The sequence below is a fragment of the Perca flavescens genome, chromosome 5 (genome assembly GCF_004354835.1).
Source record: "Perca flavescens isolate YP-PL-M2 chromosome 5, PFLA_1.0, whole genome shotgun sequence".
In the NCBI taxonomy this organism is placed as follows: Eukaryota; Metazoa; Chordata; class Actinopteri; order Perciformes; family Percidae; genus Perca; species Perca flavescens.
This window is the reverse complement of record NC_041335.1, coordinates 39,055,853-39,069,556: the sequence shown is the minus strand read 5'-3', so window position 1 is coordinate 39,069,556 and position 13,704 is coordinate 39,055,853. Positions and strand designations below refer to the sequence as shown.

Below are 13,704 nucleotides of genomic sequence, written 5' to 3'. Positions count from 1 at the left end.
GTCAGAGGCAGGGCTGATTACAGACGCCGCCTCAGTGAGCTCAATTTAGCCACACTGGGATTAACAAATGTGGTTTTGTTGGATGCATCATTACGAGAAATTCTCAAACCATCAGGTGTTGAGGTTAAGCCAATGTTAAAAGTGCACATTAAATCACTACCTGAGCAAAATAAGTGGACATAAATCAGACACCAAAAAAAAGGATCCCATATGTATATGAGAAAGGAACAGAAAATTGTTCTTTTACTGTTTAACCTGTATTCCCAATTGACCAAATAGAATGACCACTGCACTTCAGTGTCAAACCTTTAGCTCTAATAATCAAGTTATGTGAGTGGAACCCTTTTAACTTTACCCTCAGTAGTAGGCATTTTCTTCTAGGTTTCAGAAGATAACATACTATAATGGTTTAACTTATTAGATTCTTTTTTCAGAACTTTCTAACCTATCAATTGTCCCTAAATAGCAAAAACAAAAAACAGTGCATCAGTGCCAAGCATTTCTTCATTGCATGAAGCAAGTGTGTGTGTGTCTTTTAGCACTACCTTCCTTATCAGCTTTTGGACTCAGTCAAACAGTGTTGTTATAATAGTGTTGTTCTTTGTCTGAGGTGTTTTTTGCTTTTTCTTCTGGCAATTACCTACCCACTGTCCAAAGTCCTTGCAGTACAAACACTGGTCTCGGTTGTAGGGCTCATTATTTTGCCCACGGTACCCGCCTCGGCACCTTCTGGCTCGACCACGTCCTTCGTGGGAGCGGCTGGTTGCCCACCAGCCTGTTGTAACATACAGACAAACGCTTCAAACATGGTTTTCTCACGTACTCGTTGGTCTTTCCACCCGATGCAGGTGTGACTGATGTTGTCGGTCCTGTCCGATAGTTGAGTCCGTGTCCTCTTCGTCCCTCCGTTTCTCCAACTTGTCTTTCTGAACTGATGAGGAGGTTATTGGTGTAAGTGTTTTTGCAATCTTTCCCTGAATCATACCTTTAGTTTTTCCTGTACTCAGTAGCTTTAACTCCTCTTAATTTTGTTTTTTTCATTAGTTTTTTCCCTTGTTCTCCTAATTCCTGTTTGAATATTTTCAATTTGCCCGAATTTAAAGGAAAACCCAAACATTTTCAACCAATACGGACAATCCAAACTTTTGAGCCGTATTATCGCACCATGTCATCCACCACGGTTCCCGTAGGGATGTGTGAGCCGGATCTACCCGATCCGTTACCCATTTTACTGGGAAGAAGTACTTCTATCCTACTTACAATCGTCACTGTAAGGCCCGGTTTATATCTTATTTCGGAAAAACCCAAGTTTCTGAAAAACTGTTTATTAGATTTACTTCAAAACCTAATTAGATTTGTCCCCCGAAAATCTACAAAGCAAAGTCACACCCATGCGTGGATCAGTTTTATGGTGCAAAAATACTGCTAGAATGATCACAATTAGGCCTATGTATTTACACAAACATAAAAGAAAATTAATACAAACAACCCCAAAGTGGTTATCCTATCTCAGTGTCCAAAGTCAGTATTTGTTTCTGGAAGTTTACTACAGCCAATTCAAATTACTCTTAATTCAATTTAAATTAGAGTGTGATCTTACCCTGCTGCGTGGAATTGCTTCCGTCTTAATAGATCAGTGTTGGGTCAGTAGAGGCCTCCGTGGTTTCTGATCCTCTCTCTCTGAATGCTTTTTGGGCGAGGTAGAGGCGAAGATTGTTGGATCTCGGATCGCGAGTCCTCAGTCAACCACGGAGTCTCTTTTATCTGACCCCTGCACATGATCCCCATTCTCGTCGCCATGTTTGTAGTGGAAGTTTCCTTTGCAGCAGGGGGGGAGAGTTTTCAGAGTTTAGTAAATTGAAACAAACAAGACAGACTGAGACTAAAACCAAGTTGGGTTTTTGTATTTTATTAAAAACATATATATATATTTGCAAATAGGATAAACATGATTTCACAAAAGGCCGCAGCCCAGTGTGGAGTCAGTTTCTCCAATGAGTGAACAGAAACACCAGGCTTTTATGCATCTTCAGAGTGACAACACACACGCACTTGGCTTAGTATGACACTACAATTTTGACAGGCAATCTGATACACGTGAAGACAATCAGAGAAATACAAGAGACATCTTGGAGCCATCCCACCTCCTCCTCCCTGTATGACTTTCACCCCCCAGTTACATCTTAACTGGCATGGGAAAACATGAGATAGTTTTGGGGTGACCTTGTACCTTTATCGGTTAAGGCAAACAGAGCTCACAAAATGTTCCAGACTGGATGTCTCACAAAGTTAGAATCAAAATCTACATGTGGGAAATGAGATAAACTCTTTCAGCATTTGTGAGAGAAGTAAAGTACGAATTAAACATAAAAATATAAGGAATTGTGCTTAAATGTAATTTTCCCATTACATAGTGCATGTTAAAAATTCTAAAACCTGATGGTTTCAACAAGGACAAGTGTTCTGACTGGTAAGTTGATGTACCCCCCCAAAAATGATCCCCTGGACTATAGATAGATAGATTTCTTTCGCCATGTAAAGTCTCTGGGAAAAGTCTTTCTGGGCCAGAGGGTTTTCAGATGTTGCAGTTCCACCGTTGGCTGCTAAGCCCACTGTTGCATCAAAACATGGCGCTGATCCTGGGGACTTGGATGAAATGGGGCATATGCTTATTTAAGAGATAAGATGAACATTTATTTTTATGGTGATTTACAATTTTACCAATCATTAGAGCATGCTGAATACGTTCCTTGGCTATGACACAACAAGCACCTGGAAGTAAGGTGGTCACACGGAAACCAAAACGTTTTCAAATTGGAACCGTTTGTCAATGCCAAATCCTTGTTTTTGGCTCGATTGAGCTTGTGTGGGCTAGGCCAATCTTTTCAGTAGTTTCAGTGCGGTGGTTAGGACTGCACCAGAGTTTGATTTTAAACATATTCTCACCAGAACTTTACTAGAAAGCTTAGTTCTTACCTGCTAATAGATCTCTCAACTCTGGCCCCATATATGGATGTGTTCCTAAGAGAAAATACAAACAAAAATATTAAAACAATCAGCATTGGGTTGCACCAGCTATGCGTTGGTTCAAACGCAGACTAGTTTGAACGTAAGTTGTAACTTCTGAGTTTCCGTGCTACTAACATTTTAAGGGTTGCACCAGCTGAAATAGTTCTAACGTAATTTTACACCAGGCACTTTGTAGGTGTAAAGTCCTCCGTAAGATGGGTTGGCATGGTGCATCGTTTTAAAAGGTGGGATAACATGGAGGATGAGGAGGAGTGACCGGCTGTTTTGTGTCTGCAACACGTTCTCCGGGATAGATTCCATCCCTTTGGATATCTATGATGATTTTGAACACTCACGCTTTTGTTTTCAATGAGCAGAGCTACAGAGTATGACCAACCTGCTGGCAGCAGACTCAGGTTAGATAACCTTAATTAACAGCTACTTAATCATAACTGTTTGCGAGTTAAGGCTGTCATTATGTGTTTGTTATTATAACGGCACAATTAACAATTAATCTGCCCATAACTTTATTTGCTACTCCATGTTGTAGTTGACGTTTCACCACTCAATGCCACTTTTGTTATTTTGCACTGACGTTAGCTGTCAGTAACCCTCCTTTGTCCTAGGGTCAAATTTGACCCGTTTTTCAAAGTTTCTACATCAGAAATTTGGGTTTTCTTTCACGCGAATTGCCCAAAAATAACATGCGTTGTTCCATACAACGCTCTTCTCAAGTAAAATGAAGGGTCAGATCCCTACTTTCATAGAATTTTGGGTGTTTTATTAAATGTTACAGCTGTTGAACAAACAATGAAATGTTTTTTATCCTGACTAAAATTTGACAGTCTGTTATTATCCACTCATTTTTAAGTATTTGTCGAAATAATTCATAATTTCATCTTTTTTTAATCAAAAATTAGATATATTTTCATATAAATGAGGTTAGTTCACCATGAATTAAATTTCTTTTTTATAAAACTAGTGGTAATAAGTTGATGATAGTGGTGAATCTGGTGGTAGTGAATAAAAGTGCAGGAAAAGCAACAAAATCCTCAAAAAAAAGGATGACCCGGCCTGTATACGCGAGAGGACAACAAGTTTCATGGTCGACAGGAAGACAACACAAGGGTTAAGGTTGTGTAGTTATCCCCTAACCATAACTCTTACTCCTGGTTTATGTAGACAAGCTAATTTCTGTTGCTGTTTGGTGATTGGCGTTACCAACGTTAGCTATTTTTAGCCGTTAGCCTCTTCGCTATTGCAGAGCTAATGTGTTCAAAGACAATTGGCAAGAGAGATATAATAATATAATAATATTTCAATCAGGAGAGACGTCGTTTGCAGATATGCAAAGATATTTATTGTACAACTGTATGATATTGAATGTACAAAGTCTTTTGGAGATTGGACTCCATCGAAATATTCTTCTTAAAGGGGTAGGGAATAGGAACATAACACCCCGATGGAGCCCAGACACTGGTGGCGGCGGTGAAGAGACCAGAGACCGGACCAAAGAGGTAACGGAGCGGTCAGCCGGAGAAACACAACTACCGGAGGAGGCAGGGGAGGAGGAGGGTCGAGCGCTTTGCCTGAAACGACAGCTGACAGCACAAGAAGAGAACAGATTTAAAGCAGAGTTGTAAGGCTGTGATTGGCCCTTGAATCTCGTGGCCGAGTCTAATTGGTTTAACTGACACGTCACTTCTTGAACAGCTGATTTGATTTAAGAATGAGTAGTGATTGGGGTAATGTCGTCTTCCTGAAAGAATTTGCACTGAGCTTCATTAATAAAACACTGCATCAAGAATAGTGCTTTTGACTGATTGGCCATGTAAACTGAAAACGTAAATTTCTGTGACAAAATCATGGTTAGTGTGGACTTTACGCCAACAATAACAATGACATCAGACGCAGCACGCTGTTGCACTAAAGTTAGGGAGGTTATAGAGGAAGTAAGCATTTTCGCTTTTATTTCAAAATGTTTGTGTAATGGCAGCCGTAACATTAATGAGCATACAGTAATTAGGTCTAACACCTCACTCTCCTTCTATTGACTTGCTCCATCACTGTTCTCCATTTTGTAGGCCTAGTCTAGTTTGTAATGTTACTGTCTGTGTCTAGTGCTAACTCCTACCAGCGCATAATTGTGACAAATGTTGATGTAGATTGATGTAAAAGTTGCATCAAATCTGGACCTGGGTCTGATTCAGGACCACATATGGAAATGGTCTAAATCTGATTTGAGTGTTCACACTACTTCCGAAGTAGTCTGACCTGGTCACTTGACCACCCCAAAAAAATCTGATTTGGGCTTTTGCCTGCAGTCCTCTGTAACTCCCCTGTTGTTAATTACATACAGTTTTGCAATACATCACTTTAACCATCTCTGTGTTCTCTGTGGTTTTGTGTTTAATATTTGTGTACCTATGGAGAGGTGACAGAAAGTCCATAACAAGAGACCTGTGGTTCGGTGGGTTCCTGATATTTTCATGAAACGTGTTAATTACCATCTGCTAGTTCCAAGATGGTGGTGGAAGTATTTCTTGAAGCAACAGGGTTAGTGATATACATGATAAAATCTAAACGAATAAAGACTGTTTGAGAATTAAACCAAAGTCTGGTCTTTGAATTTTTTTACATTTGCAAATGGAGAAAGACATTTTCAGTTGTGCTGCATGTACCTTTGAAACTGTGTTTCTCCATTTGCAAATATAAATAAATACTCAAAGACCAAACTTTGATTTAATTCTCAAACAGTCGTTATTCGTTTTGATTTTACCATGAATATCATTAACCCTGTTGCTTCAAGAAAAACTTCCACCACACCCCACTCTACGTTTAGGCTGAACCCTGAATGTTTACGATGTCTGGCTCCGCCCCTGTTGATTACTAGGACTTATCTGAATTAAGATAAGAAAATAGAGAGGGAAATACATAAATGTGGCATTAGGAAATAAAAGTCCACAGAAACAAACAAATGTGGACTTATGACATAGAAGTACCATGAAATAAGTAAAAGTAAAACCTTTTAATATATTTAAATAATTGATTGATTTTTACACGAATATTTAATTTATTTAATTACTTATGTATTTATTGCCTCATTTATTTATTTTATGATGTATTTCAAAGGCATATTTATTTATTCATGTATTTATTCATTTAATTATGTATTTATTCATTTATTTAATATTGAATAAAACAGCATTCCATAGATACGTTGCTACATTTGAAATCACATCCGTTTGAGTAAAAAAGATCTGTAACGTTTTGTATCTGTCAACAAACTAACATTGAAAAAGTTGTTTTTGAGATTTAATTACATAAGTTGAAATAAAAAGAAAGATACAAAAAAGTATATATTTCATCGCTGTTAAAAAGTAATTGAGTAACTTTTACTCTGAGTACATTTTTAATGAGCTACTTTAAATTTTTTATTGAGTAGATTTTTTTACCAGTAATTTTACTAAAGTGACTATATTTAACTTTTAAATGTTTCTGAAACTGTATAATTTTTCATCTGATGATCGCAACAACTTGTTCTCGTGAACCATCCCCTCAAAAAGAGTTGAAAAGTTAAAAACAGTAATTCTTAAGCATTTACACTTTAGTTTTGTGTCCCATCTACTTTAAAAATCAAAATAATTTTCTTTATTAATATTTTGATTATTAGCCACAATGTCTAAATCATCCAAGGTAGACTGACCCCGAGCTGTGAGGTTGTGAAACAAAGTTTCTGCGCCTGTAGAAGACAGAAATCTGTATGAAATCAACTGTTTTATACTTTAAGTACATTTTTCTGATGATACAGGCTTTTACTGAAGTAACATTTTCATTGCAGGACTTGTACTTTTACAGTGTGGAAGTAGTACTTTTACTTAAGTAAAGGATTTTAATACTTCTGCCACCGTTGCCAGGACCAAAGCGGTTCTAAAAGTGGGCGGTCACTATTGAGCTCCATTGTATTTGTTTAAAGAATACCAAATTCTTATGGAAGTTGATCATATTTTATCCCTACATTATTTTACCTTCAAAGGTTATTATATATAAACTGTTTACACTCTCAATAAAGCAAGAAACAACCAAACAAACGTTTTTCTGACTCCTTTATATGAGATGCAACAGCTGTGCTCGAGCACATACAAAGTGATGATACATCAGATGGTTGGGTTGATGATCTTGCCCAAGAAGAGGATTTTCTCCGTGTTGCGTTCAGTGATGAGGACCATGAATGGACGATTGAACTTCAACACAGGGACAGGGCCCCAGAAGCCAGACATGAGCATGATGCCAATGCCTGTGGCAGCCGCAGCTTCGGCTCCGACCTCGTCCACATCCAGCGTAGCTTTGTGCACAACCTGCAGTGCAACAGAGAGTAAGTGAGACAAGTGGAACCTAAAACAACCTAAAAAACATAAAACATATGCTCTGTTTACTTACTTCTGAGACTGCCAGTCTTAGCCCCTCTGAAATGCCTGTTAAATTTGCCCGATCACCAAACATGTCTGCCATTCCCATTTCTGACAGCACATCATTCAGGTTGTAGGAAGTCTTGATGGAGAACTTTGGAATATATACATCATGTTTCCTAAAAAATGGGGGAGGGGGCAAATATTCAGTGAATCAGACCAGGGCAGGAGTTTCATTTGGCTATAAGGGCCTTAAACAATGATATGCTGTTTAAATCACTGACAGACTCAGATTTGTATTGTCTGTCTGACAATATTATGGAAAGGATCCCTACAGAGATAGACCTTTTTGTTAAAGAGTAAGATCCTTTTAGTTTAACATGAAACCACCATCACCAAACCCACCAAACTCCATGTAAATAATCATTAATTTTATCATTGTAAAACACACTCAAATTGGACAGAAACTAAATAAAACTATCAAAACACTGTCTTGGTTCATATTTCTACTGTTCCAACAATCACCACTCTGGTTTGGTTGAAATAAACCCTTAATTCACCCATTTACATGTGGAGATACGCTGGCTGTATACACGCTAAAAGTCCTGATTATTTACATGGAGTCTGGTGGGTTTGGTGATGGTGATTTCAGGGATGTTTCATGTTAAACAACAATGTCTATCTCTGTAGAGATCCTTTCCTCCTGGGTGATAAGACTTAATTAAGTTGATAATAAGTTAATAATATTATAATACATTTTATTTATCGGCACCTTTCTTGATAATCAAGGACACATAAACAAAGAGGAAAAGATTAAAGCAGATGCACAATAATGACCACACAATTACAGACCAATGAACATCTACAGACAAAAACTATCAAATTAAACTCTGTTTCCTTTTCTTTAAAAACGGGACATGAACCCCGGTCTCCAGGGTGAAAGTCCTGCGTTTGTTCGACACATCCCCCCCAATCTGCATCATTACCAGGACATTTGGCGCTCTTATACTTCCTCATCTTACTTCCTGCAATGCTCCTGTCAGAACTACTACGGCCACTAGAGGGCGCCGCCACTACAAACCTAAATATAGGTCAGAATGATGCTGGAACAAACCACTTATGGGGGCATTGTACGAGGAAGGACAGTCTCTATCGGACAGGACAAAGCTGGGTACCTTATTCAGTATCAAACCTTCCACATATTAGAAGCATACATTAAGATTCTCCCAACCTGGGTCTCATCATAGCCTTCAACCATTTGGTGACGTGGTTCGGGGAGATGCCGTTCTCCAGTGTTGCCATGACGTCAGGCAACATCAGCAGCATGGAGTAGGAGCTTTTAAAGGGGAGCTGAAGGACCGTCGTGTTCAGCTCGCGGTCGTGATATGTGTAGAAATCATCATCCATATTCATCATGTCGACTGAAACCTGGACGATGACAATTTAAACATGAAGACACACAGAATGAACGATGATGCTTAATTGGACTGGGGCTCATAACCCTTCCTGTCCTTTTTCTCTCAAGTATGTCTAGTATAAAGTAAAGCGTGTAGTATAAAGTGTGTACAGTGTGTAGTATAACGTGTGTACAGTGTGTAGTATAAATTATGTACAATGTGTAGTATAAAGTGTGTAGTATAAAGTGTGCATAGTATAAAGTGTGTTGTATAAATTGTGTACAATGTGTAGTACGATGCAAAAGGGTTGATAAAAGCAGAACAAATTAGGGTTTTATCTACTATCAGGTTTTCCCAAATTGTGTTAACGGCATGAAAAATACTTGAAATATCTTTCGTAAATAAAGAATTCCTAATGGACCCCCGTTGTACTTTTGGGCAAAACCCCGAATGTTTACGATGTCTAGCTCCTAATTACTGTGACTCAAATATTTTTTTCTGTATTAAGAGAGAAACTCTGAACCTTGGTGTTCTCATCCACGTTAAAGTCGTCCTGCTTGGTGAGCTCAGGGTCAAATGGAGTCTCCCACTTTCCTGTTAGATAATGAGCAGAAATAATACACAACTTGTGGTTTGATACATTCAATTTAACCTCAAAATATGTAAACATATCTTACATTATTACATTAGATTATTACGGACTGACTAGCTCTCATCCCACAGGACCTTCTTACCTTTGTAGTAGATGTAGCTGATGAGATACATGACTGTGTTTGGATCCAGGTCTTCCACCAGCTTGTCAATCTTCCCGTTGGTCTTCTCCTCCACGTACTTATTGATGGTATCAGCACTTTCTGTGACGTTGGTGAAGTCCACATTGAACCCATCTGTGAGGTACGACTGCTTCAGGGTCTGCAGGAACTCCGGCTTCGGCTTGAAGCGGTTGTCCACGAACACGGCGGTCCCTTCAGTGGTGTCCTGAGATGTGTTGTTGGCCCTCTGGAGGAACCTCTGGAAGGCCTGGTCCACATCTGTCTGAGTCAGGAGGGAGCTGTTGAAGCCCAGACCACTGAAAAGCTGACGGTGAGTCTCCCCCCGTGCTCCCACGGACAACGCAGCCAAGGCAGTCGACACACTAGCCGGGGAGAAGAAGATATTCTTTCCCTGTGAGTCAGCATCAGCTGCTAACTTCCTGTAGAGTCGGAAGGAAAACTCTTGGTTTGCTTCGGTCACCAGGGAGACGCTGTTGGCGCTGCCGTCCACTACGGTGTCTTGAATGGTCTTGTCGTCATCGTGACCCAAATGGTGATGGCCTCTGCCCACGCAGATCACCGCTGATAGGACCCAAAGACCCACGGCTGCACGCATCATCATCATATACTAAGACAAAAGTTCAAAAGTTCAGCTTCATTGTTTGTTCGTGTTACACAATGTTTACTGTTACTCAAAACTGTCATTTGTTCTGAAGGCCATGCACAAATCAAATCAGGGTTTAGTTACATGTCAATTTGAAATCACACCCACAAAGAAGGCAAATTAGATGATTGAGTGTTAAACTCCAAATGAAATAAATTTGAAACCTCCTGTTGTCAAATGTGACAAAAACTTTCTATATCAGAACTATGACAAAAAAAACATTGAAAAGTGACAAATGATGGAAAAAGCTACAAAAATGCAAGAAAAAAATGTACTAAAAATAAATTTTACGTTGGAAAAAGTAACCAAAAAAATATCAAAAACATCTCCAAAGGTGACAATAAACTTGCCAAAAAAGTGACAAAAACATTGGAATAAAATCGACAAAAACGTCAAGAAAAGTACTGAAAAAGAACGACAAAATCTTGAAATTTCGACCCAGAAAAGCACAAAGTTGCAGTCGACGGGAAGACAACACAACTAAATATGTTCTTTTTCATTTGATTGACTAAAAGTTTAAGTTTTTATTTCATTTATGTAGGAAAACACACACGTTTGTGCAACAAAAATGTTGCACAAACGTGCTTCAAAAGACAGAAACTTATGTATACAGAAAATAAACTAATTAAAAGCCCAAAAATAAAAGTGGGTCTTAAAGGGTCTTCCCCCCCATGCATTTGCAAGAGACTGATGTGAACAAAAATCTTTGAAACTGGTCCAGTATTGAGCGACAACGCTGTAACATGAAGCTGTGAACCGGGCTGTAAGGTAACCTTACAGGACTAATGTTCAGCATCAGTTCTGTTGTTGCCGCTGACAGACTCAGATTATTATTCTAAGTGTGTGACAACATTATGGGATGGATCCCTACAGAGATAGACCTTTTAATTAAAGAGTAAGGTCCTTTTAGTTTAACATGAAACAGCCCCCAAATCACCATCACCAAACTACACCAGACTCCATATAAATAATCAGGACTTTTATCATCGTAAAACACACTAAAACTAAATAAAACTACCAAAAGCTGTCTTCGTTCATCTTTCCACTGTTCCAACAATCACCACTCTGGTTTGGTTGAAATAAACCCTTAATTCACCCATTTACATGTGGAGATATGCTGGCTCTATACACGCTAAAAGTCCTGATTATTTACATGGAGTCTGGTGGAGATATGCTGGCTCTATACACGCTAAAAGTCCTGATTATTTACATGGAGTCTGATTGGTTTGGTGATTGAAGCAAATTAGCTGATGTTTTTGTATTAAACTCAAAATAAATAATACTAACTGATCTTTTTTTTTTAAATGTGTGAAAGTCATAATCTATCTCAGGCTACTGAGAAAAATGTCAAGCTTACAGGGGCTTTGAACCTCCAAAAATGAATTTACAGTTTCAGTGCGCACATTTACATCTCAAACCCAATGTGTTAAACATAGTTTTTTTTTCATTTGAACTGTATTTAACTGTTAGCAGAGTATTTAAACTTATACATAAAACTCATAAAAACAATCGATCTTTCTAACAGCTTACCTTCTCCTGGTTGAAGTGCAGACAGAGAAGCACTGACTGGACAAAGAGAGATGTTCCTTTTTATGAGATAAATCAGAGAAACTGTACTTTGGCTTTGTTTATTCTCTGTCTCAAACTCTTATTTGGTCGACCCCTTAATTTGTTCTATGTAATGATTACTGTCCAACCGTTGAGTCCAACTGAGGCTGCAGCTGATAAATATGGGCTGAAATATGTGCCACCAGAAGCTGAATATGAATCATTTATATTTGAATTTGAATTGCTAAACTTGAATAGTTGCATTGAAAAACTGAATTTGAATCACATAATTTGAAATTGTATTGTTTAATTTGAATCATTGCATTGAAAAACTGAATCTGAATAGTATAATTTGAAATTGAATTTATTTGTTTGGAACTGAGTCCAATCAAATTTGATCCTCGCTGTATAGCAATTCAAATTCAAATATAAATTATTCAAATTCAGTTTCTGGTGGCACATATTTTAGCCCATAGATAAACGCAAGAGCCAAGCTGACACTGTTGGCTTCAGCAGCATGTGCACAAACATATGAGTGAAGATTACTGTATTACTGTACTGCAGTATTGTACAGTAGCATTCACTTTAAAGAGTAACTTTGGTATTTTTATACCTGCACCCAATTTTCCCCTGTTGTGTCTAAGTGACTTTGTAAGTTACGTGTAACATTTTGGAAACGATCCCTACGGAGATAGACCCTTTTGTTAAAGAGTAAGATTTTTTTTCATTAACATGAAACAGCCCGAAATCACCATCACCAAACTAGAGATGTTACCGATACCAGTATCGGTATCGGTTCCGATACTGCCTAAAACACTAGTATCGGTATTGGGAAGTACTGGAGTTTATGCACCGATCCAATACCACGTAATAAAGCCCTAAAGAAAATCTGCGTTAAAGTAGTTTATTCATATTCTTTTTCCGTTATAACTGACTGTCAAACTGGAGAATAAAAGAAAGTTCTGGGGCATTCATTGTTTGTGTTCATATTTCACAAAGAGTTTAACCTGAGCCAAACCGACAACAAAGATAGAAATAATATCACATCCATAAAGGGATGGTAGTATACAGTTAGTAAACATAATGAAATATATGACACACTGGTATCGGATCGGTACTCGGTATCGGCCGATACACAAGTTCAGGTATCAGAATCGGTATCGGGAAGCAAAAAATGGTATCGGGCCATCTCCACACCAAACCTACCAGACCCCATGAAAATAATCACTACTTTTAGCGTGTATAGAGCCAGCATATCTCCACATGTAAATGAGTGAATTAAGGGTTTATTTCAACCAAACCAGAGCAGTGATTGTTGGAACAGTGGAAAGATGAACCAAGACGGCTTTCCATAGTTTTATATTGTTTCTGTCCCCTTTGAATGAAGTGTGTTTTACGATGATAAAAGTACTGATTATTTACATGGAGTCTGGTGGGTTTGGTGATAGTGATTTCAGGACTCACTGCATGAAAAGTTAGATTTTCGTCAGTATGCGGCACTGTAGATTGTAGTGGAACTTCAGGTTCACGACTGCACACGGCAATTTACAGGCAACACCGAAAACTACCGAAAATTGTCGGAAATTGACGTGGGCCTTGCTTGGCAGTTGTCCCCCCATGACCCCCCCCCTCCCTCTAATTCTAGGGGAGGCTTTCACATGTAAATGAAAATGCTGTGAGCTATACAAATTAGTGTTGACGAACTGACCGAAGAGCCGGTTAATTAACCCGACTCGTCACTGAGTCGGGAGAATCGAGTGCCATACGTCAATGAACCGACTCACTCCTGTTTTTTTCTTTTACTTCATTCGTGCCGTTGGCATTATTATATATATATATATATATATATATATATATATATGGTTGGCCGTTGTGTAGCTGGTATTTTTCTGCTACTGTGTGTGTTGTAATCTAGCTCATTAGCG

General features: G+C 38.5%; 1 protein-coding gene across 1 annotated transcript; it reads right to left on the bottom strand.

Annotated features, from left to right (window-relative positions):
• Positions 1-7,136: 7,136 nt before the first annotated feature.
• LOC114555287 (alpha-1-antitrypsin-like protein CM55-MS) lies at positions 7,137-10,186 on the bottom strand. The gene is made up of 5 exons (XM_028577586.1): positions 9,550-10,186; positions 9,339-9,409; positions 8,650-8,846; positions 7,450-7,597; positions 7,137-7,367 (listed from the first exon to the last, which is right to left on the bottom strand). Exons 1-5 carry the CDS (start codon positions 10,184-10,186, stop codon positions 7,167-7,169), a joined length of 1,254 nt encoding a protein of 417 aa, XP_028433387.1. The 3' UTR covers positions 7,137-7,166.
• Positions 10,187-13,704: the final 3,518 nt, after the last annotated feature.

Coding starts and splice junctions, on each gene's coding strand:
- LOC114555287 (XM_028577586.1), bottom strand. CDS start 10,186: ATGATGCGTGCAGCCGTGGGTCTTTGGGTCCTATCAGCGGTGATCTGC. Junction 9,410..9,549: donor CAGCTACATCTACTACAAAG/GTAAGAAGGTCC, acceptor ATTATCTAACAG/GAAAGTGGGAGACTCCATTT. Junction 8,847..9,338: donor ACGTGGATGAGAACACCAAG/GTTCAGAGTTTC, acceptor GTCATCGTCCAG/GTTTCAGTCGACATGATGAA.